The sequence below is a fragment of the Atheta coriaria genome, unplaced genomic scaffold (assembly GCF_025399875.1).
Source record: "Atheta coriaria isolate IRGN ID8LTWV9N9 unplaced genomic scaffold, Caltech_Dcor_3.1 hic_scaffold_5_pilon, whole genome shotgun sequence".
Lineage (NCBI taxonomy): Eukaryota > Metazoa > Arthropoda > Insecta > Coleoptera > Staphylinidae > Dalotia > Dalotia coriaria.
This window is the reverse complement of record NW_027045447.1, coordinates 6,908,311-6,933,326: the sequence shown is the minus strand read 5'-3', so window position 1 is coordinate 6,933,326 and position 25,016 is coordinate 6,908,311. Positions and strand designations below refer to the sequence as shown.

Genomic DNA, 25,016 nt, shown 5'->3' with positions numbered 1-25,016 from the left:
AAATTTATCGACGGACTACTCGAATGCGTTGCAATTAGAATTGCGTTCCTTAAGACGCCTTCGAGAGCGTTAACAGTTATTAAAAGTAATTCTACTTAGCTAACATAAAGAACTCAAAGAAAAAGAAAATGTGCCAAAAATTTCACCCTTCAAGTAAAAAAATGCACCACCAAATTTTCGAATTTACCCATGTTGCAGACACAACTTCTGCAACAAACTAACACAACCCCATGGAGAATTTAATTTGACATTTCTAGAGATGCCCCCTTCTCGAGTTAAAGCTAACGCAGGGACTCCGTGTCTAAAAAGGTGGTAAAATTCAATTTACCACATTTCCATCAACTCTGAACGTTTGAAGAACCGAGGTAGAAAATTAAATTTAAAAAAAATTGTCTGAAATTATAAAGAAATTAATTAAATATCTTTATTTGGAACTGTGCCAATTAAGTTTAATTGTCCATGTGGTAGTACCTGTCTTACATTTAAATTAATTCTCAAACCTTCCAAATAATCTTGAAATTCATTAAAGTTACTCTGACTTGTGTACATACGTAGTTCACTATCTAAAGGCACATCACTTTCACAATTAAAATCATTCCACATTTGCTTTTCTGTTTTAACAATTCTTGGCACTGCATGATATGATAATCTTGATTCTTTACTCATTATTACAACATCACCACTATGAATAACAACAGCAGTAGGTTTTTCATCTATGGTAAGCCCACCCAGTAAAAACACAGCACTATTGCCAAAACTAAATGAAAACAAAGGCGCATCTAGATACTCTTCTGAGTGATCTGTATGCCCTGCTAAAGTGGAATCTAAGTGATAAAAGTTAACAATAGCTGCTTCAGCTTTAAAATCATATCCCAATGCTTGAGCAAAAGTATAGCACAACCTACTCAAATTATCAGGAAATGTATTCTTAGCTTGATCACTGTATATTTTTGTATCCCAGTTATGATGGTAACCTAATGTAGACCACCTTAATTTCTTTAAAACACTTTTGTCTTGTTTTGCATAATCCCACCAATTCTGCTCCAATGGAACAAGTGAATGAATATCAATATTTAGTTTGTTTGGCTTTTTTGTATACTCTTCAATAGCTTGCCGGATCCAATATCTTTGGCCAATGGATGTGAATGGATTTTTAATGTAAATAAACCCAGGTCTATCAAGTATTTCAAATGCTTCCCATGCAGATGGATCAATAAGATCAAACGTTTTGGTAAAATTATCTGAGTTTATACTAACTGACTTTACCTACAAAATAGTTATTATTCTTGTTAATAACAAAGTTAAAATAAATAAATAGTGATTTACCTTATTTGTCCAAGAAGAACTGTTTGTAAAATCCAAAACCTCCTCAAAACTTGGCTTTGGATTTCTTGATTTATAATATTTAAACGAATCTTTAAACATTTCACTGTTACTTATTTATGAATGTAACGTAACCTGCAATATTGCAGGTACTGGTCTGTAAAATAAATATTCCATCATGCATATTCTATGGTAGGCAACTAAGCGAACGCTTCATTTTCTAAAATTCGCGACTCTGATTGGCTGTTGACGTCACAGATTAATGCCTCATTGGTTGAAGGTGTGCGCATGAACGACGGTGTTGATGAAGCAAACGTCAAAACGCCAGCCTGACACGTTATCTTTAAATACACAAAGTAAATATACTCCGTATTTACCTGGGTAACATTAAATGACAATAATGTAAAATGTCTTTACTCGACGATGATAATATCAACTGGTAAATGCATTAATTTAGTTCCATTATTACAATTAACTCATCATTTTGTAGGGTGCAAGACTTGGAAAATGCTGTGCTGGAAGAATGTTCAGCAAGTGATATATTTTGCATTTGTAAGGGAAAACCCCTACCGGAACGTTTGCGGTCAGAAGTTTGGCAGGTACATATTGTTTATCATCTGATAAGATATTGAAGTATGCAAACTTATGACTCATTCCAGATATGCCTTGATGTATCTGACAAAGGGAATCAGATAGAGCTATTCAATGAAATCTATGATCTTCCAAATCAAGCAGTTCTCCATGAAGATTGCACAAATTTCGTTGCCACACTTGGCAATGATGATAATGAGAAGCCTTCCATTACATCAGAGCTTGAAAGCATCCTAACATACTACTGCAAAAGCAGAAATCTCACCTACAAACATGATAATGGTTGGATTGAACTGTTATTGCCACTCATCACTTTAAGAGAGGACAAGTCCACAATGTACAACTTGTTTGAAGGAATTCGCGACACTTACATCCCACAGGGTTCACAGAAAGATGGCAATGCTTTCCATATAATGAGATTACTTCTGCAATATCATGATCCAGAATTGTGCTCATTTCTGGACACTAAGAAAATAACACCAGAATTGTATTGCCTCACATGGTTTCAGTCTCTATTTGCAGCCACATGCAATCTTACAGCTACAATCACCATGTGGGACTATTACTTTCAACAGAGTGATCCTTTCTTTATTTTCTTCCTTTCACTGATTATGGTGATAAATGCCAGAGAGCAGATTATGTCTATGAAAGAAGAAGGAAAGGATAAACTTATTAATATACTTTCTGGTATGCCCAGTGGTCTAGAAGCTGAAGACGTCGCAGATTTTTGCTCGTTAGCGCAGTATTACTGTCTAAAAACACCGACAAGTTTTCGCACGGAATTAATGCAGCCACTGTATGGTGGTAGCAACGCAGGGGCGCAATCAGTTTCTCAAGCTTTATGTCTACCAGTATCAGTCGATGAGTTAGTTGGGAATGCGTTCAATCGTGCAATGGGCGGCGGTCAGGATGGAGTGCGTTTCTTTTTAGTTGATTGTCGACCTATCGAGCAGTACAATTCTGGCCATTTACCAACCGCGTTTCATTTGGATTGTAATTTGATGTTACAAGAGCCTAGTGCCTTTCAGACTGCTGTCCAGGGATTGTTGATGTCACAGAGGCAGGCTTTGGCAATTAATTCTAATGCAGGTTTGTTACACCATATCAAATATGCATAAAACAATATAATAAGTTAAATAAATTTTAGCTGGTGAACACCTTTGCTTTTTGGGCTCTGGCCGCAACGAAGAAGATCAGTATACTAATATGGTTGTCGCGTCATTCCTACAAAAGAACACAAAATATGTGTCTTTGTTAACCGGCGGTTTTACTGCATTGCATGATGCATTCGATTATGAGCGATGTCTACAAGATCACAATGCTTATCAATGCATTGTTTGCTTGCCACGACTCGGTAAGATATTAAAAATATTATGCAATATAACATTTTGAAATTTTAATGAAGATACAGGTATCTCCAAAACTCCAACGCAAAGTGGCAAGCAATCATCGGACATTTTCGGCAAAATCTCCGCAGCTATGAAATCCAAATCAGCGGAAGTTAAAGGAATGTTATTTGAATACATTGTGAATCCGAATAATTCCCCAGTTCAAGAAAGACACGTGTCTAGTAATGACAAGCAAGGAAAACGTTACAGAAACGTTGCGCCTGTTTTTAGTATTGATGATCACGACGACAGCATTACAACCGATGCGGTAAATTAAATAATTATATCTCAATTCATTTAATTGAATATTTATCTTTATAGAATTTAGAAGAGGATGACGATAAAGAGCTGGTCTCTATCCAATCATGGATCAAAGACCCGGATGTAATCGAGCACTTCCCATGCCAGGAAGTGCAAGTAAGCGGATGTATGTATAAAAGTCACCTACTTGTAACCAGTTCTCACCTGGTGGTGATTCGTGAGGTGGCCGATAAGTCTGATACGGGTGAAGTTATCGTCAAACGTCCACTGTCCACTATTGTGAAGATAACAGCCAAAAAGCGCGTTCCCGATTTGATCACATTCAAGTACGGTATTCCCGATGGCGATTCACTACTAATTTCCGATATGGACCGCTTTCTAATTCCGAATGCAACCAAAGCGACTAAAACCGTTTCGGATCAGATCTTAAAAACAATGAAGTCAAAAGATTAATGCATAGATTTATCTTTGTTGGCCTATCTTAGAAAATAGTTAATCAAATCTAAACTTCAGTAAAGCTAATCCAATTAACTTTCATTAGTAGAGTTTGTCTTAGCAGCCATCACATATTTACAAACAAGTAAGCCAGAATATGCTTAATCTTATGAAATAGATTGTAGACTTGCACTGAAGATTAAATTATTACATTATGGTGCTTATACTTAAAGATTTTAACACATGATTGCTGGATATGAATGAAACTGTAATGATGTTGAGATGATGCAGATGTAAATAAAGAGGTTCTACCTATGTTACATATACATACAGATTGTTTCAAGTTTATTTATGCTACATTATGAACCACATTCTATTTCTTGTTAACATTAAATTTAGACATCATATCCAACAATGTGGCGTTTTCCAATACATTCACCAACATAGAACCAGCAGAGAACTTCAACAGCGACCAGGGAGTTCAACCATCCCTCGCGCACTGTAAGTTGCTTCCACTTACCATTTTTAGCTCCACTGAGCAATCGGCCTACAATAGTGATTGTAAAGAAACGGTTTATAGATAAAAATCAATGAAAAACCTACCAATGCCAGCTCGGATTTCTGGAATGTCGCCGGGCGATGGTGGAGTAAGTTCCACTTTGGCGTATTTCAGGAAGGTGGCGAATTTCGGGCGAGCATCAGCAAGCAACTCTAATGTTGAAGAATTAGATAATTTTATGTATGAGGTTATCGTTACGTAATTTTTCAGTTTTAAACTGAATTCACGTGTTAATTTGGGTAGAATTGTTCAATGACTTACTCGAAACAAGGGGGCCGACTTTCGCTGCCATAGTGTGTTGGTTTTTCGGCTTTTATTAAAGAAAAATGATGAAATATTTTCTTGAAGATCGGATCGTGACAGCTAAATGTGGCCGTAAGTTGCTCAAGTTGCCCGTTGCATACTAGTTTTTTTAAGGTCGGTATAACAGGAATCTGCTTTCTTCCCAAAAGATGGCGCCAGTGCACGCTATTTAACTTTCCTATTCTACGCATTGATATTATATTTTTACAGAATCTTACACCGACAATGCTTTCTATAAAACTTTAATAGCTGTTTTACTGGTTTAAACTTTAATAGTTATTACAAATAATCAAATTTTACATAATAAAGTTGTTCAGAAAACATGCGCTTTATATACCTAAGCGTGGTGGTTATTTAAATTACTTCGGTTAGCCTCTTCTAGAATACTCCAATGCGGAGACTTCTTCTCGCTGTTCAACCAATTAAAATCATCAACGCATTGCCAATTGTTAATATCACGATTCAATCCCGCAACCGCATAATCCTCCTCAATACCATTATAAGAATAATTGTAAGGTGCAATTTGTATCTGTGTACAATCCTCCATAATTGCTCTGCTGGTAACATGCAAATAAATATCAACCCTCTTCGAGCTGTGCAGCCGCAATTGTTGACAACTGATAAACATAAAACAATCCTCACATTTGTCAGCAAATATGGAGGTCGACACCGGGCCCGAGTAAATTGTACAATTCTTAATATTGCTAACATGCAATGTGGATGGAGCACCATGAATATAAACTGTACAATTGACTAAATTGCTTAGACTAACATCCTTTTTACAAGTATCTGCCGCCAATAATTTTAAAGTTTTGTTGTCTTCGTTTTTAAAACCGCAATAATTCTCATCTAATGTTATTTCTTTCGATTGATGATGTTGACCGCCATTTAATTTGCTATCAACGACATCCCGATTAATCTTTTCAATTGCAATCTTTTTGTTTCTGAATCCAAACTTTTTCTTAGGCATTAATTGCGCTTCGGTTTCTTTTAACTGCATGCTAAGGTTCTGAATAGTTTTCTGGTACACTTCAATATCATAAGTTCTTAGAAACATATTACTACTAGCTATATACTTCTGTAGAATTAATATTTGTTTGGAGATATTATCAAAATATGCTGGTAGCTTATCCTTAGGTATTACTGGTGAGTTTTTAATCAAATTTAAGATTTCATTTTCTTTTTCTTTGAAATTATTGAAAACGTAATCAAGTGTTTCGCTTTTAGCGTCCAGGAAATCATTTCTATACTGTTGTATGTTTAACTGTCTCTCTAACTCGCGTTTTTGTAAATTTTCCAGCTTACGTTCAGCTCTGTCCAGTTGATCCATGCTTAGCAATTTCCTTATGTAGCTCTTCTTTAGGTAATATATAGTATGGTTTCTTATCTTGACTAGCAGCCTTTAAAACATTGATGAAATCTTGGTTCTGTTTTGCTCTGATTGCAGGGTTCTTTTCAACACCAGGCAAATTCTATAACACAAGTAATTTATTTTATTATTAATGAAATGTCACTGTGACTTAATAATAGACATTCATACCAATGCAGCTTGAGATATTCCTGCTTCATTGGGTGCGCAATAAACTAATAGAGCATACCCTAGTGAACCACCAGCAACAAGCCAAATAGCTGAGGACATATACTTCCCAAATGCCATTTATTTTCTGGATTGTGTTGCAAACCAGATATTGTTGTCCTGTTGTCTGAGATTGCTGTCACCTAGAGTCTCACCTACTTTGTAGTACAAGTCCAGAATTGACGGATAATTATCTCTGATGTACAAGCGAAAATCTATAACAAATGATTGTTGTACAATCTAGAAACTTTTAGAATATTCTAGATGATTTACCTCTTTCTGTGTTCAACCTGTGGTAGCCAGCATAACACACTGCAAAACTGACTGCTTCCAAAACGAACCCGATAACTGCTGCTCTTCTTACGGTTTTGAGGAAGTTCGACTTTGGGTTCTTGCTTATCATGATACTCGTGATTAAACTGAGCACATTATGCCCGGCATTTGATAAAAAATATTCAGATGGCACCGTAGCGAACGCAGTTAGATGACTCAATTCGTCGACAATGGGTCGTGCCAACTGCGTGCTGCTGAATATTCCTGCCGACTTCCCACTAGGAGCAGGTTACTAATTTTTAGTTCACAAAGTTACCGCCAGAGGACGCCTACAACACTGAATGCGGCCATTAAAGTTGTGGTCGTTTCATCTGAGGAGTGTAGCACGGAGTGAAGAATGAATTCAAATTAAACAAGTTTTAATATATTAAACATCGTCTAGGAAGTTTAACTACCCTGATAACTTCATAAAAAGTATTCTTAGTGTTTAAAATGATTTAAAGAATTTTCATCAGACTTATTATACCATCTATGACAAAAAAAATCGAGTACAACTAATATGAATTTTAATTCTTGTCTGTTTGGATTTGCGGAGAGAAGAAATGAAAAATTAAACAATACATAATCTCAAATTGTTCGCGCACGTGTTGAATTTATGAGAAATGAAATTTTAGGTCTCACGTTCTTCAGTATTCACAACGCGCAACACAAAACTTAATCTCCTTATCCGTATATATAGGTGCGAGGTGCGACTAATGTACATCATTTATATCAGGATCACACTTCGTACTTACGCTGTCGCATGTTCTTTACTGTATTTTCGTACCGACATGTTATTTTCCTTCCGCATATAATCATGTTCCTTTAATTGAAATGATTTTTATGTTTTTTCCAAGTTTTCTATCAGGATTTAAAAAATATACTCAGATTACCAACAGTGATATGAAAAACATTGAAAAACTATGTTTAAATCAAGAAATATTCACAAAACCAAGAGTTTTCATTGATTTTGTATAAATAATTAGCTTTGATTAGCATTTATTCATAAAACAAACAAAACAAACTTTGTATTTATTCATATTTACCTTCATTAATGTTTAGACACTTATACCACTCGTGTAACACGATGCGCGCTCCGAAGGGTTGAAGAGTAAACGATTAGTGAGCACTAACATACGTGCCATACAATCTCCAGCCGCGTTGCACACACGTGCAATCGACACACACGCACGCACAAAGAAGGTTTTCACTTCAGTGTGTACATAATACAGGTGATGCCCCAGGGAGCTTGTTAGTTTAGAGATGTTAACCCTTGTGATCTTCCAGTGCCGTCCACATCCACAACCGGAACGCAGATAGCTGCAGCATCTTATTGAAACGAAACTAACATCAACTTGCTGTCTTCTCGACAACCCGTGCGAATAAACAGCGCTCTCGAGGTCCCCACACACACCCCACACCTCATCCTCACATCATCCGCCAACATTAGTAATGTTGCTGTTGGATTGATGATGAATATCAAGTTACTGGATCAAATAATACAGGGTTTCATAACTACGCAGTAGTTTATCCATGCGTGCGCGTATATATGTTTGCCTATATTGATTTTATTTGTTTCCCAACTAGCTCTCAGATTTATAACCTACTTAGCAAGTTTTATGCTAACTAAATATGTACATGATGATACTTTTAGAAGGGAAAAGAAATTACGCAGGCGCTAGCGTATATAAAAGCGTGGCTGCTATGGCACCGGCGAACGAGTCTCGTGAGAGACAACTTTGAGTTAGCTTCGGCACGATGGAGCGACCAGTGCGGCTCTTCTTCGTTTTTCCTTCCTGGCCCAGCTCCATTATGTGCGCATCATCAACATTCGTACACACATGTAGACTGCGAGAGAGTTTAGCGGCTAAAATATGTGCCCCGCCATCCACTAGCAGCCAACGACTCTCTGAAGACACAAAGTTGTGCATTGCTAAAAGCAGTCATTACGGGCGCACCGAAATAATAAGTCTTGATGAGAATCATGATATTTATTATATCAACTTTAGTAAACTAGCTATTATAAGCTTCTCATTGTGGACCGCAAACTTCTTGGAATATTGTAGATATTGTAAATGAACACACAAAAGTGTTTCAATGTGTAATTTATAATTTTTCCGCAAGTTGCCAGTTGCCCACTTGTATATGGGAATACGAGGTACAAGCGAATTCGCTTAAGGTTTTCTGTTGGTACATCGTACGCTTAGAATGGGCCAATTTAAATTTCTAATTATATTTGGCCGGATGAAAAGTTAACGTGGTTAATAATTCATCATTCCACGTGCAATATTGTAGGCAAATCCCCAGGATTACGAAAACAACATTCTGACTCACCAACAAAACCAACCACACTTCTGAACTCTGCTTTCAAAGAGAAAATAGAAACCGAGCACAAAAAATGTCGTTTTGCTTTAGAATTCACTTTAAAATTTGCGTTTTTACAAAAGAAAACAATGAATATTAAATTTTCTACTGTACAGCAAGTTTAACCTCATTTATACGCTCAAAATGTGTGAATATTTTAGGTTATTCAATGTTCCTAACCTAAAATTCATAATTATCTCAAAGTTGAAAGGGTTAAGACAAAAACAATTGCCGAAGTACGACGATAAAATTAAAGCCAAGAAGGTGCACGATGTAATTTTCGATTCGGTGGAAACTTGCGAATCCAAGTCCAAGCTGTCACAATCAGACTCCGCTCCGAAGTTGGCAGTCGGAGAACGCTCTCTATCGCTTCTATCGTCCCACAAGGACGATAGATACGGAATCATGGTGTTGGAAAACGTAATGGTCGTTCGCTGCATGCTGCAGCGTATCCGATGGTGGCGTTTTTCCCGGCGATAACTTATACCCGATCAATTACGGTGACCCGCCTGGACGCGACGCAGTGAAGCCGGAGAAAGAGTTGGAATACGCCGGAGAAGACCAAAAAGAACACGAAAAGCAAAAAAAAAAATCAGCCGAAGCAACGAGAGGAGTTCATGCCTCCATTTAGTTTATATGGTTGATACTATCGTCGGCGTAGGGTGCTCTTAAATCCGCGTCCATTCATTTGTGTGTAGTAATATCTATTCGGCTGCTTTCCGGCGGATACGAAACAGAGTGGACGAGAGCGACGTGATAAAGTGCCCCGAGCGCATCCGTGGCTAGTTAGACGGCTTGTAATAAAGTCGGGGTGGAGAGTTATGCGACTTTCGGTCGCTTTTTCGGCACATTGTCGTTAAAAATGTGGCTGCACTAAACGACTGGACAATGTCTTTAGACACAAATAGGAAAATAAAACTCAACCAAGTCGATGACATCACAATCAGTGCAAAACCTTCATTTCCACGCTTAAAATAATTTTTTAATATTTTATATTTATTTTATATAATTCATGAGGTAGATCCTATAACCGTGATAAGAATGACAAATTTCCGACTAATATTTTATCCCAATAACCCCTAATCAGCTGCGCCTTTAAGTCCCTTAAATAAATGACATGGACGTTAATGTCATCGTTAGGACCCAAACCGTACCTTTACACCAGCGGGGATTTCGTTGTTAAATTAGCGACAAGTTAAACCGGGATGTGTTTTTATCAATATTTTATTTTAACAACTTCACGCCACATATACATGTACAATAACATGATTTAATGAAGGTGTTAGGCACCAAGCCAATATTAGTCTTCCTCTTTCATCAAAGAACCGCATTGTGGTTTTGCCATCGGCAGTGTTTGTTTTCGACTGACTGATTCAAGTGTTTAATGAAGTGTGATACTAGGAATAGTAACCTACATTTACAAGATAGACGAAAATTATATTTATGTATTAACCGCAGGACGAAAAATCTTTCAATGGGCAAATATTTAGCGGTAAAATCACATTTTCCAAAATGTTTCAGACGCGGCGCGACGCGAGACGACGCGCAATGAGTACTTTCAAGTTGCAGCAAAGCAACGCAAAGTATTTTCCAACTTGCGTTTTAACCTCTTCCGCGGCAATGGAATTGCTTTTGTAAGTGCTTTAAGCCCGCTTGGAAATTTACTTGGTGTCTATATATTGGCTTGTCTCATTGCCCCAAGCATAGGTGGATATTAGGTGGCTTGAAGTATGCATGAAACAAGTTTTTTAATTATGCAAATGGTAATGGAAACTGTGGCAAAAAGTCGACCAAAAAATTACGCTTTCTATTTACGCGGCGCTACTTGAAAGGGCAATAATTTTACCTAGAATAAACTTCAAATGCTTTGAGCAAACAAACATACATTAAAATAATTGCTTAAAAACAACTTCAAAATTGTAATTATCTTTGTTTTCGCTGGATTAAAAGCAAAACATAACTTTTTATGTGAAGTAATGTACGAATTAAAAATATATCAGTAAAACATGCGTCGACTTTAAGTTATGATAAACTACATGCAACCCAAAACACATTCAGCGTAATATAAGTTGCATACGCGTCGCAAACTCTAAAAACTTGACAAATATAAGGTTATATCTGCACAATGGAAATATCTGTCTCTATTATAATATAAATAAAATTTTTATATGTTCTTTAATTCAAAATAAGCACAACTCAAAACTTTTAATGAGAAGAAACGAAAAACATGCAAACATGACACTCACTATAAACTTTATGCATTTTTAATTAAAAAATACGAATTACAATAATTGACAAAATAAAATTCGATATTTTATTATTGATAGATTACGATTTAATTTATTCCCACAATATTTATTCATATATTTTACAATTTCTTTTCGATTAGCATTTCGCTTTTACATAAAATTTATACAGACATAGTCATGTTATTGATTTCATCGTCTACAATTTTCCGTTACTTCTGCTACAATTTTATTGACATGAAATTTGATTCACCGTAGAAGTAAGATGGAAATACATGGCGTTTTATACAGACGCAATTATTTTACATCACATTTTGAATCAAATGAAAACGAAAATCAAAAACAACAAAAACAACAACAAAACAAAGAAAAAAAAACTATATTGGAACTGTGACTATGTATGTAGTATCAAATGTTTTCCAAATAATAAAGATTCAATTTGATTCTATTTGGTGAAACGTTTTCGAATTCAAATTCCGTTCAATTTCCCGAATACATACGTTCAGATGCGCGCGTAGAAAATTGATTATGTATGCTCGAATGTACGCTCAACGGAAATATGTGCCCTCGCGTAATAACAATATTAAAGACGGAAAGATACAAGCGGAAGATAGGCGAAACAAGGGTGGAAGTCCGGAATATATAAGAATATTGCATTACCGTCGCGAATCCGAGATACACTGCGTGTTTGTTTGATCGTGTGTGTAGAATGTCCCTCTTTGGGTTAAAGTATGGGTTTACCTAAACGACTGACTCTATGATTGTGTGTCTTGCTATGTTCTTTACGCGCTTCGAGAATTGCTGTGCGCGGAATATACTCCCACAACCAAAAAAGCGAAAAAATAAAAAAACTTGGAAGAAAATTGGCATTCTTACAATTTTTAATAAAATTATATTTTTATTAATAATTTAAACTAAACGGTGATATGTTTATGAGCGTTTAGTATTCTAATCAACGGTGCCAAGTTAATTCTAACGTGATTTTCTTATTTTACGCTTTAAATTTATGGAACTTTATACTTAATATAAGTTTTCTTTTCAAAAATATTAAATTAATACTGACGATTCCTCCACCACTACAAGTTTTACTTCTACTTCATATTTACCTTGTGATATAATTAGCGAAACAAAGCATAACGAAGATAGTGAAATCGACGTGATTCTTCGCCGCCGTCGCCGCGGAGGTGGAGTCCGACTGTAATTTTTGTTTGTTGATTACTTCCGGTTGTCGGCTGCGGGTGCTGACTAGCTTGCTCGTGGACTGCGGCGGTTGGGGGATGCCCGGCAGCGTAGCGATGCATTTTAATTCGACGGAATTCGCCAGAGCGTGCTTCTTGTCCACTGGGAAACTTAACGTCAGAGATCGCGCCATTAATCCACGATTATCGGGGTCGGAGCACGTCATTTCGCCCACGTGCCGGGGAAGGACCTATGGCGAGAGACAATTGTGTAATAAATGTGTGTGCAGTTTGTATTTAATCGGTAAAATGCGCAAAAAATTATTGATTGTAGAGTTTTGTGTGCGCATATTGGCGAAAAATAATTTCACACGGTCGAAAAACTAGCGTAATTTTATATTTATTCACACAACAATCATTAAAATATATATTTTCCACTGCACACACAATATATGTCAAATATTTTTTCCGTTTTACTTTATTAAAGTTTACAATGCCATTAATTATTCGAATTTAATAAGGAGAGATGCATGAAATGTGAGTGCGATCCGTGTAAGTAGGTCAACCTGATACTGCTGCTTGGCATGGTAAGTATCACCCGAAACGCAAAGTTCGGCGACTCAGGTGTAAAACGTGTAAAGATTTGTTTACATTTGCACTTCCTGAGTGCCATCCGCTGCGCAAACACAGACTTGTGTGTGCTTTTAACTTCGCTAATGGCCTCTAAGATTTTAACAAGGCAAAAACATCGTGTTGGAGATTTACTGCATCAATTGAATATTATTAGTTTAATATCTAAGCTAATATCACCATGTAATATTCTTAATTTATTTTTAATGCCTTATATATATTTTTGTCGATTAAAATTATTTAATATAAAATCGATAACATTTTAGTATTTATAGTTACTATAAAATCTTGCAACTATTCTGTTGGGTGACTCAGGCTGGACTGAGCGCGTAGCGCATTGCGCGTTCCCCTTTTATAACTGCAGACTACCCATAAAAAGTGGTGGGGGAAGTATACCAGTGGCAGTGACGCGCTCGATTGTGCGTGAGATTGCGTATCGTAGGTACCTGCTGTGCATGGCTGGAGAAAGTCTACTTGATTTTTTTATTAATTTTAAAATTCAATATATCTGACTATGTATTATTAAACCGTGTAAAATATTTTACAAAGAAAATAATAGCAAATATTGTTTCCTAAATAGTGTCTTTAAAGAGTATTTAATGTGAAAATAATAAATTTCCATAAAAACGTTCATTTACGTTGCGTAGCCGGTCTTGTCCTCTTAAAACATGAACTATTATAGTGTGCCGGCGCCGGGCATCCGCGCATCCGTGCACATATTAAATTATATCGCTGCAAACATTGCACTAGCACTACTGCCCGCAGTACTGGTTCGGGCTTGCTCCAAACTGGAACTTTTGTATTAATTATGCATCTGCTAATAATTGCGTAATTAAAATTTAATGTGGCTCGCATTAACTTTGTTAGTACTCATATTAGTAACGCGAGGCATACTAGCGAAAGAGGCCGTAAAAATAAAGGTTATATATATGTATGTATTTAAATTCTAAAAGTCATTTTTCTCGCATTCATGCGCCGTGTTTATATAACTTGGGGCCGTATAAAAAGGCAAACAAAGTTTGCTTTGATAAAGAACTTTTTCTATAAATTTCTTAGTTTTCACATACTTTATGTCCCGTAACGTGTGACCTTTGATCTCTAAGGCATTAAATATCGCACGTGTTTGTTCAACTTTTATAATGTAATGGCAAAATAAATTTGATAAATTACTGAAACACTCGTGATATTAACCATGGAATTGTAGTGTATATTATTTACGCATAATAGTTTGATAATTTTAGTTATTAATTAATTACTACTAACCTAATCCAATTATATGACTTCTATCTTTATAAATCGATAAAGCAATAAATTTCGAATATAAACATAAACATATTTTAGTGATAATAAATTTTTGTAATAAGTAACAGACCATTTTATGACGATTTTCGGAAATTTCATTAAAAACAATTTTAAATGTTAATAACTATTTATAAAAAAATCATTGAGACATAAAACAAAAATAAAATAATGTAGAATTTAATTCTTAATATTATTCTGAAAAATTATAAATATATCTCTAATGGCTCCTGAGTAATTAATTAATGTTTAAAACAATTAGTGCCGCGCTACAATTTCAGCAAGAAATAATAAAAAACACCCAAATTTGCAGTAATAATACCTTTGTGTTGTATTGTCAATGTGTGTACGTATGTGTTAATGGGTAAATGTACAAAAACGAGTATATTACTGGCGCAACCAACAGACTACCGCGTCCCTGACATAATCCAACTTTGTGAACTATAGGTACACTATACGCGCCACTACAACCGACAACTTCCAACTACTTTAACCGACGGGCCTGATTAAAGATTAACCTCGGGATGGTTGACTGTGAAATTAATTAACTAGGCATAATTAAATTACAGACGGGGCGCGAGCGGCTGCCTGCAAATACAGAATGGTCAGTGCCGCTCCAACCGACCGACTTTAAGCCTCTCAGCCTCTCGGCGCTCGTTTACCAAGCATTAAACTCTACCAAGTGAAGAGGTAAAGACGCTGCCGACGCAGCACCACCTCTTTCAGATGCTTCAGCCGCGCTCCGAAAATAAACAACGTTAATTAATGTTTTCCAGTTTTACCTCTTGGTTATTGATGTACCAGGACAGTATTGGTGTTGGATCTGCCACGTCCGACATGCAATTGGCGTTGATCACATCGCCTTCGGTGTAGGGACCATTGACACCCTCAATGTGCGGCGTCTCCTTGGGTAACGCTGCGAGGAGAGAAAGACAAGGAAACGGGGAAATGTTAAACGATGGAGAACAAAAGTGAGTGTAATGCAATTAAAAATGTTTTCGAAAATTGAATAAAACCACGAAGGCACAGACCTGGACCTGCGGCTGTATGAAAATGAATTTCTAATTACTCGCCTGCCACTGTAACGACGTGCGTTTCGGAAGCCAATCTAAATGTCGGTGCTTCGCTGGAGATCTCGCAGCGGAAGGCGCCGCCGCTGTGTTCGCGCGACAGTCCTCGAAGTTTTACTTTGCAGTGGTCTTTACCGCAGTTCGTGTTCGTCATCTCTAGGTTTATGCCGACCACTGGGAACTTGATTGTTTTCGGGTGTTGTTTTGGCATATATCTTTAAATATACATCAAAAATGTATTATAAACTATGTTTTAATCTAAAACTCCACTTAAAACAGTAAACCAGAGCCAATTACATATTTATTTTAATAAAAAAGTTAAATTTTCTGTAAATTTGAAATTTATGATTGTTGGGTTGCATATTAATGCAAAAATCTAATCTTTTTTGGTTTAACACTTTTTGACCGTTGTTTCAGGTAAATATCTACAATTATTAGTTAGATAATACTATAAAAATTATAATTAACTAATTGTTAACAAAAATTATAACCAAAAATGCAAAAAAAAACCAAAATATTTATTAAATAATTCGTAAATGTCAATTGTGTGTTTGTTTGGTAGCATATCATCGTAAAATCTAACCTTTTGATGATTTTACCTCTAGTTGAACTAAACTATTGCAGGAAATTGATTGTAAACAAACCTGAAAAACTCCCGATCGTCCTTATACCATTTAACGGCGTACAACTCTTCAGCTCCCATGTCGAATCGACAATCCAAGTCGATATCACCACGTACATCCGCAACCAATGGCGCACTCATGTTGGTTAAGCGCAGCGCATTTCCTGCAAGCAATATTTGGACAATATGTGATATTCATGATGTTTACCAGTCGTATCATCATTTCAACATTTTCGTATTTCACGCTCGTAATCTTTGTACATCTGATAACTGATGGTTTAAGCAATAATCGGGTTTACTTCTCTCCGGCTCGATAAGCTCCCAGCGGCGAAACTTATTTCATCTATCCACACATTGTCTGCGGACAATAATGCAAAAACGAAAAAGTTTCCGATGAACGCGCGAATAAAGGGAGAGTGCGAAAGTTCGAGCGTCCCGATATCGGATATCGCGCAATTACATTATTGTCTCGTCCAGAACGCTCTGATTGCCCCCGAACTGACTTCGAAATAGTCCAACTCGTCCCCGATTCTGTGTGTGCGTCGAGGAGAATGTGAGTTATGTGTTTGTCTAACTCTTAGCCGGTGTTGGTGTGTGCGCAAGTTTGTATTATCTCCGAGGCGGAAAGTTTGTGCGCGGCGAGAAACCCGTGGAAATCCGGAATCAATTCGACCTGGCCTCCAGTTCCCCAGTTCTCAATCCCTAATTCCGCTTTCGCGTGTGGGTGCAGCGAGGGCCTTTAATAGGCAGCCAGTTTTAATAGCCACACAAACTTCGCTTCTCATACCAAATGAGATTTACTTTTAATTCAACTTGGAAAAACTCTGCCGTGCACGCTGTGATTCCGATGCGACTGTGATTCTGTGCAACTAGCAATACGAGGGCTTTACTAGTGTCGCACACTCAACATTCAACTTTTTTTTTCTTTTTTGGGGCGTAGTCCTCAGTGGTGACAAGACTATTTTTTAAGCTTTCGTAATACGACCACACCTTAACTGGAAAATATATTGAAAACTCACTAAAAGGTTTCCGATGGCAATGCGGGTCTGTTCACCTGCCGGAAAAGTTGGGAAACACGACGACCATTGAGTTCGTGTCGGCAGCGAATCGAGTTCGGTAGCGCGCATACAATTATGAAGTGTTTAATATTCATTATCAGCGCAAAGTTTCGAAACTTTAAAGAGTCTTTATGCACAGCTACCTATATACTATGTATCTTCATCGATATTTCACAAAACACTCAACCAGCGGTGAATAATTAAAATGCAAACTAGAAGAAAAGAAAAAAATATGCAATATCCGCCGAGAGTTGCATTCGTGCGACAATTCCGGGAAGCAAATTACACCCGTTGGACCTGGTGATAGACATCGAAAGTAGTTTCTGATCAACTCAATCAGTGCCAAGCGCCGAATCGATGGTCCCGATGGTCCCGCATCGACTAATGAGAGTTGCTGTGTGTTTGTATGTGCCGCTTGTTTCATTAACTTGCGCGCAAACCAAGCAATGAATGCAACACATTCGCACGCGTACCGTTGATGGAATGTACGGGCTTATAAAGTTAACTAACGAATACACAATTCGACATTGTGAGTTGAAACATTCTGCGTGCATTCCATCATTTTGTACAAGCTGCTTTTCAAGCTAGCGTTACAGTTGCTAACAGGTAAAATACACCTGCGCGCTTGTTGATTTTATTGCAGTGGCATTTGTCTGCTGCTAGTTGAAATTTTGGCGAAATTATTACAATCGGATTTGCTAACTTTACAATTTTAATTAATCTTATTCAACTACGCGTAGCTCATTATTTTGGCTGTAATACTGTTTGATTTATTAAACTAATAACATAAATATTTATTTTTCAAAAGTTTGGTTGGAATCTTCGTATTGCGTGAATGCTAAATTGGCTGCCTACATTAAATTTCACTCACAAATTGCTATATTACAGAAAAATCGTAATTTTGCATACTTTTCTGTATAAATTGCAGTTTAATGTTAATAAAAGAAAATAAAAATGTATACAAAACTTACCTATGAGAGTAGATTCACTGAGGATCATCATTAACTTGAAAATCACGAAAGTTGAAGTAAGCATTTTTCAAAATAAGTGATGATTAACTCTTGGAATCGAAATTTCTGCAACAAAAGTTAAAAAAAATTACACATTATATTCATTTATTTGTAAATTTAAATTATGTTAAACTTTTCTGATTAGGTCTTTTCTACCAATTTTACTTCCAATCCAATTCGGCTGCCTTAACCAAAATCTAGATGCAAATCTACCGAAAAAAAAACGCTTGAAATTCTCCAACATAATGTAAGCACACGTAAGAACACCAGCCAGCCAGAGCTGCATTACAATAACATTATTACGTCTCGCCCTAGCACCCCGTGTTTTCCGCCAGCCGTAGTAATCAAAATTTCTTATAAGCCCGAGCATTGGAGAGAACAACACAGTCCACGTGCCAGACACGCACGTATATACATACAGAGATACAACAACCTAAGTACTAAGTTGTCACTGTGGGCGACTTTATTATATTTTCGTGGCGATAATACGGGGATAACACCATGGGGTGGTAAATTAGATATAGACAGGTATTAAAATCCAGGGGGTGAAATACCGAGGGAAATCTTCCATCCCGCGCCACTGCAACTGTGTGTTTTTTGCCCTCTTGCTCGTTTATGCACCCTTGCGTGTCGTTCTATTTACCCTCCATTTAGATGGAGAGATCTTTTCCCGCATCACACCCCCGCCGCAATAATATACAGTCGGTTGCGAGAGACAACGAGACAAAAAACGGAAACTACCAAATTAACCAGAAACCAGCAGCGACTCGGTGAAGCGCAGCACTGCTTTGCAAATTATTTTAAATAAATGATGAGCGCTGGCCCTCTACAATCAAAGTTATGAAGGAAGCACATTTAAATTGCACAGTGAATGTAATTATACGGAATTCTGAGTCGGAGGTTGTAAATTGAGTTTTAGATTAGAAGAAACAATATAGATTAAATCATTAAATGTAATCCGCGGTGTTGCAAATTATTAAAACATCAAAAATTGAAAATTGATAAAAATTAAAGAAGAAAATATTTTTTGTACAAATTTTGACATGTGATATATTTTTTCACAAAGATTATTTTTTTATCTTAATAAAAGCGAATTAAATTTGATTAACTGTAATTAATTTAAGACGAAATTTATTTGACAGCTAATATAATATATATTTACGGTGGTGGTAAAAAATAAAACGGTCTGCATCCGAAAATATGTTATGATGTAGCATTTGAAGTAAGCACCCCTCAGCAAAAACACAATAAACTGTTCGAAAAACAGTACAAGCTACCCCTTGAAATTCTTTTCCGCACGCACATCCACACTTTACCTTCAACATATTTTTTTATTACCCCACGAACGCTTTTGTTACTGATGATGTTTATTTTTCATTGTTCATTTTATTCACTTCGAAGGTGTAAAATATTGCGTGACAGATTAATGGAACGCACATGAGGGTAATACGGTGGTAATGGCCCCGAAAAGACCCTCGCAGTCTTACGACGTACAGCGTCTGTAATTACTAATTGAAGTTGGAAGTTGCGATGTACGCCACGAGAGAATATATTGATAAATCATCGATGAGTCACGCCGAGGATGATATGTGCAAAGATTAAAGCGAAGAGAATATGGCGCGGCGTGCGTGTTCGATAGTCGAGTCATTTACTATAATATACGAACCATTATTACATCAACTTAGATTTATTACGTGTGTATATGAACAGAGCACCGCCGGTAACAACTTTATGAGAAAAAATTGCGCTCTATTACTTCATTTTCATTATACGAACACATTTATCAAAAATTGGTTGCTTTTATTATGCATGAAACAATCAACTTGTTTTTAATATTTGAATATTTCAGTTTCAATATAAATTTTTGATTTCAAAGCTTAATCTGTGTACGTGGAATGCTTTTTGTGTGACTTTTTTCGCGCGTGGGTGGCTAATATGTGGCGGGGCCACATTACTGATATCAAATGTATTCAGAAAGAACGTGTAATTACTCAATGACACAAAATCCATACAAAAACAGCGCCGCTAACGTCAAATGACATGTTATTCATCATTGTTTACGCATTGATATAAAGTTACTGCTGATGCTGGACTAAAAAACACAAACCGTTCGATGTTTGAAATCTCTGTATGTCGAGTTTGTAAATTATGAGAAAGGATGGGTAAAATTGTTTTGGGCTACAATTCTAATAATGCTGAATATTTTTTGCTGCTATCAGAAATTAGAAAATAATAATAAGTAGAAGTAATATAACCTACAAAACCAAAATATGTATATACAATTTTTAAAAGTGCTATGCAGTTTATGTATTTTTTTTCGTAAACCATGAAAATTGACAAAATGTATTGACAGTGCATACGCCATCTCGCGGTGAGAATGAGTAAAGTGTTTACGATCTAGAGATTCAGAACTAGTTAACCCGCATTTTACAACAGAAATAAAGCGCAAAATCAGATTTATTGAGATAATTATGCAAAATGGGATAATATAAAGTTATATTATCCTCCAACGTCATTCAGTTCGACAATTTTAATGCGTATATAGTAGGTTATGTAATTTTTTAATGTCACAAATGCAAATTGACAGGATTTAATGATAATAACTCGAAACGACATCTCACGGCGGAAATATGTAATGTTTCTACAAGTCCAGCAGCCAAAAATACGTTTTTATCACAAAAATAAAACGCAATTACCAAAATTACACGAAAAATTCAAATCCCATTGACAAAACACTTGTAACAAGATAAAAGAAAACAAACACAACAAACTTGGTCATACATCAACATAAGAAAAGAAAGACAGTGTACCAAACCGTGAAAGACAACAAAAGCTTGTACATCATTGTCAAGTTTAATTCCGGCCGGAGCAAAAGTACTTAGCAATGCATAAGAACAAGCTGTTTACGTTGCTGAATTATCCGAGAATGAGAAGTTATGAATAGATACCTGGAGCACAGTATGAATGTGAAGTGCCGCCATTCTACTCATTACTCGCGGCGCGGAGAGCAGTAGTTAAATTCAATGTGAGTGTTAAAGATGATAGCGTAACGCTGTTAACAGTAACATTAATCGTACACCAACATCGGAATAATGTAGCAATGTTCAAATATAATTTCATTTCACCGCGGTTAGCGTATATTCTTAGCAAAGAATTGCACGCGTTTTATTAATAATTCAAATATGATTTCGCAAACCGAATGAAGGTGGAAATGAAATGAATTGAATGCGAAAGTAACACATTCAGAAAGTAACCAACTGAAGTAAATATGTCTCCCTGGAGTGATGCTGTGCGTTTGGTTTCGAGGTTTGTTCCTCCGCTTTGAATTTTAAAGACACAAAAAGGGGTGAAGCGTCAGCAGAGACCAGGAGAAAAAATTTAGAACCCACCGCCGGACGTGCGCGAGAAAGAAATGAAAATTGTAGCAATATATATATATGTTGAGAATATTGTATGAATAATAAAAGAGTGTAGGCGCGTTGCGGGGGTGGAAATAAGAGTGACTTTTATGTTAAAATGTTTCATCTATACTGAATAATAAATAAGGTTTTGTTTTCCCGTGGGTCATCTTTGGCGGAGCACTACTTGCTGTCGGGTGCACTTGTGACGATTCAAAGGGCATCTCGCGATGTTATAATAACAATACGAGACGGCGAGATGGGTGGCTCTTAGCGCGCGACGCGGGCAAAATGGTTTGCTGAAAGCCTAGGAGTGACCTCGGGCGTCTTTCTTCTGTGTTCTTCGCTGCTGTGCCCGAGGTACATGAAAATCGAAGGAGCAAAACAACCCTCACTACTCTTGATTTTACGCGGCGCGGTATTCGCACCGGAGCTTTAAAATTCGTCCCAGACGTCCCCGGACGCTCCGGCATCATATACAGGGTATATCAAAACATAGAATTAAATATTTACCAGCACACTTTATTGCTACAAATTGTCTGCCTCAATTTTTATTCTTTCTGCTTTTCTTTTCGGTACTCTTTATCTTTATTTTATTCTTATCATCAGTGGAAGATCGGCGCTTATAACTATAAGCCGTCAATGTTACTTTACACCAAAGTTGTTCGCATCTCACGTTTCTCCTTTACACTTGACGTAAGTATATTACTAACTCCAGCTAATAAAATATTAGATTTCACAATAAATTTATTATTCCGATAATGGAAGTTTCAAACTTTGTATACGAAAAAATAATTGAAATTTACGTAAGTAACTAATTTTGTATATAAAACAATCTAGTAATAAATATACATATCTCTAAAGCTAGCTACGCGTAGATACAGATGTCGAGTATTGTTTTGTTCTAGTTTTATAATTTACATGATCCGCCAAAACTTTCTACTTCCACCCCTCATCGTTTCAATGAATTAAATGCTAATTAATTTAATTTCCAGCCAGCGGCGTCGCGGAACTGGAGAAAGTTGAATACATTTCCAGAATAGATGTGTATTTGTTTGTAGCTCGCGTCGCATATCAACAGAATATGAAATGGAATGAAATGCGTTTATGGAGTGGCGATTTTCACTTTACAATTAAAATTTTTGGTCAACATTTCGCTCGTTGCAAATTCTAATTGTACAACTGTGTACAATCGGAAGTGCGCAAAGTATGTATGTATGTAAATGTACACTTCCGTTTGCAAAACATAACATGAATAATTAACTGTTATATTTTTGCATTGTGTTTTTTTGCCTTTTTTACATGTTAATAACGCACCAGCCATTCTGCTAACTCAATAAATGTCGTCTTAAATTAATTGTCATTTGAATTTATAGCAGTTTTTTGTTTTATAGATAAAAAATGAATTTTTTTTCTAATTTTTTGGAAAAACTACCTAGCATAGTATTATTACACAAGTTTTTGAACCAGCTGTCAAATAATGATGTCATTTCTGTCAAACAACATAACCTTATCGAAAAAATTATTTTTCAATGCGAAAAAGTATCTCATTTGACGTAAAAGCACTTTATTTTAAACTCTTTGAATACTAATAAATAATTAATGCTACGTAAGACATTTTCAAAGAATTTTAAAACATTTTACTCTATATTAATTGTTTGCAATTGCCAGATGTCGGTTGAGTTAGCAAACACTTGTTAAAATTGTTCCAAAGTAATTCCGTCTTAGTCTTAAATTGGTATTTTTAATTAATTAAGTATTCTGAACACTCGGTTCTTTTATTAAGCTCTAAAAGATCAAATATTTCCATTAACCCTTGTTTGCTCAAACATTTAATATACATACCAGCTGTTTTGATATTTTCGGAAAAAATTAAAACATTTCCAAATTAAACACGACAAAAAGCAGCAAAAATCCCGCAAATAAACCGAAATAATGATGTTGTACTAAATAAACTTGTACAAGATGATGACATAATTCGTTTCTTTTGGTTCGTGTATCTTTATCTGTTTCTGCCTAGTGATTTCGCGAGTTTATCATTTAATGCGCCACTTGGAAATAGTGCCGGTGCGTTCTAAATCTAAACCATTAGTGCTAGACGTTTACGAAACGGCGCTATCGCGAGTTTTGCCATATAGCCCGTATAGATAATGCCACTAACGCCATATAAACGGAGTGATATACACATTAAAGTTATGATTCATTTGTGCAATATTATAGCAGCAACCACCAATGAATGCTATGGTCTCGCGTGTGCAGCTGCACAGACTAGTTCGAAGTGGTACATACACTCCTAGATAGTAAACAAGTACAAGTTGTATGTAGCAAGTTCAGCGTGAAACCAGGTAATAGCCATTCGAGTATCTAGTTTGGTTGCACCAAAACGTAGGTGTATTGTTTGCTGTAAGTACTACAACGAGGTACTACACACAATGTTTGGAAACAATTAATAACATTTCGCGTCTTATTTACTTTGCAACAGCAGCTGCACGCTATTTTCCTGCTTATTATTAAATATTTGGAGGTACTTGCTTGTTCTTAAGTAGTTGTTAATTTTCAATTCAACGCGGCGGAGAAATCAGTAAATATGCAGAATTTCATGAAATCTTGGAGAGGCGCATGCGCAAGAGGATGTTTCAGTTAATCATGAACAATTGGCAAACATTTTCTGTGTTTAACACATCATAATGATATTAAAATCGCAAAATTAAAAATTATATTTGTCGGTTTATTTCTAAACTAAACATTTATGTATATTGCGCATGCGTATTGTGTGTGGTTGCAAATATTCTGCGCGTTATTCTTTAACCTAACCTTTTGCGGATTTTACAATATATTCACTAAAATGCACAAAATTAAGATAAATCCTTTGTTTTCTTAAGAATTGCATAACTTATGACAGTCTAGATTATATGTTAAGGTTAATTTTATGCTAATAATACTTTTGGTCATTGGTTACCAACAAAATAAAACGATAAAAACACAAAAACAAAACAAATAAAAGTTTCGAAATCGTCTTGTTTACAAAACAAATCAAAGTAGTATCTCTTCTTACCTGTTTTAATATTTTAATGCACCCACATTACGAATTTAAAAAGTTTTCAACGTGCAAATGTTTAATTCACGCGACACCGTTAAACACGAGAGTGGCGAGCGAGTTACCACCGTTACCACCGGCCGAGCGCAGGAGATGTGTGGGAAGGCGTGCCCGCTCGCGTCCGTTCCAGGATTGCCGCTATTGCCGCTCTCCCGTGTTCCCGTGGCGAGTTTGTCAGCCGCGCAAGAGTTGGACTGTTACTGGCAGCAGACACTCTGTCTAGCGGGAACAGGGCGCACGCCCCCTCCAGATGCACACACGCTCGCTGGGGCTCTGTTATGGTCCCGGACCTGCCA

The 25,016-nt window shown here is 36.4% G+C and overlaps 6 protein-coding genes and 1 long non-coding RNA gene across 8 annotated transcripts; 2 read left to right on the top strand and 5 right to left on the bottom strand.

Annotated features, from left to right (window-relative positions):
- Window positions 1-399: 399 nt before the first annotated feature.
- AlkB (alpha-ketoglutarate-dependent dioxygenase AlkB) lies at window positions 400-1,592 on the bottom strand. The gene is made up of 2 exons (XM_065302117.1): window positions 1,327-1,592; window positions 400-1,266 (listed from the first exon to the last, which is right to left on the bottom strand). Exons 1-2 carry the CDS (start codon window positions 1,423-1,425, stop codon window positions 415-417), a joined length of 951 nt encoding a protein of 316 aa, XP_065158189.1. The 5' UTR covers window positions 1,426-1,592; the 3' UTR covers window positions 400-414.
- Window positions 1,593-1,607: 15 nt separating this feature from the next.
- On the top strand, window positions 1,608-4,324 carry TBC1D23 (TBC1 domain family member 23). Of its 2 annotated transcripts, none has more exons than XM_065302115.1 (6): window positions 1,608-1,762; window positions 1,814-1,922; window positions 1,983-3,003; window positions 3,062-3,268; window positions 3,326-3,570; window positions 3,624-4,324. In XM_065302115.1, exons 1-6 carry the CDS (start codon window positions 1,731-1,733, stop codon window positions 4,014-4,016), a joined length of 2,007 nt encoding a protein of 668 aa, XP_065158187.1. In that variant the 5' UTR covers window positions 1,608-1,730; the 3' UTR covers window positions 4,017-4,324. The 2 variants fall into 2 exon arrangements, with proteins under 2 accessions (XP_065158187.1, XP_065158186.1); XM_065302114.1 differs by having other exon boundaries at window positions 1,609-1,762; window positions 3,320-3,570.
- On the bottom strand, window positions 4,316-4,973 carry ATPsynG (ATP synthase, subunit G). The gene is made up of 3 exons (XM_065302118.1): window positions 4,819-4,973; window positions 4,602-4,709; window positions 4,316-4,545 (listed from the first exon to the last, which is right to left on the bottom strand). Exons 1-3 carry the CDS (start codon window positions 4,847-4,849, stop codon window positions 4,394-4,396), a joined length of 291 nt encoding a protein of 96 aa, XP_065158190.1. The 5' UTR covers window positions 4,850-4,973; the 3' UTR covers window positions 4,316-4,393.
- Window positions 4,974-5,086: 113 nt separating this feature from the next.
- Tbcc (Tubulin-binding cofactor C) lies at window positions 5,087-6,190 on the bottom strand. Its single transcript, XM_065302116.1, has one exon. The coding sequence runs from the start codon at window positions 6,188-6,190 to the stop codon at window positions 5,198-5,200; it is 993 nt and encodes a 330-aa protein (XP_065158188.1). The 3' UTR covers window positions 5,087-5,197.
- LOC135791654 (uncharacterized) lies at window positions 6,191-6,970 on the bottom strand. Its single transcript, XM_065302119.1, has 3 exons — window positions 6,710-6,970; window positions 6,401-6,651; window positions 6,191-6,332 (listed from the first exon to the last, which is right to left on the bottom strand). Exons 1-2 carry the CDS (start codon window positions 6,837-6,839, stop codon window positions 6,518-6,520), a joined length of 264 nt encoding a protein of 87 aa, XP_065158191.1. The 5' UTR covers window positions 6,840-6,970; the 3' UTR covers window positions 6,191-6,332; window positions 6,401-6,517.
- Window positions 6,971-11,446: 4,476 nt separating this feature from the next.
- Window positions 11,447-24,931, bottom strand: LOC135792515 (uncharacterized). The gene is made up of 6 exons (XM_065303180.1): window positions 24,679-24,931; window positions 18,187-18,291; window positions 16,180-16,321; window positions 15,539-15,750; window positions 15,248-15,381; window positions 11,447-12,787 (listed from the first exon to the last, which is right to left on the bottom strand). Exons 2-6 carry the CDS (start codon window positions 18,248-18,250, stop codon window positions 12,461-12,463), a joined length of 879 nt encoding a protein of 292 aa, XP_065159252.1. The 5' UTR covers window positions 18,251-18,291; window positions 24,679-24,931; the 3' UTR covers window positions 11,447-12,460.
- LOC135792516 (uncharacterized) lies at window positions 15,080-15,629 on the top strand. The gene is made up of 3 exons (XR_010548357.1): window positions 15,080-15,155; window positions 15,242-15,436; window positions 15,489-15,629. It is a non-coding gene; the product is annotated as an uncharacterized lncRNA (long non-coding RNA).
- Window positions 24,932-25,016: the final 85 nt, after the last annotated feature.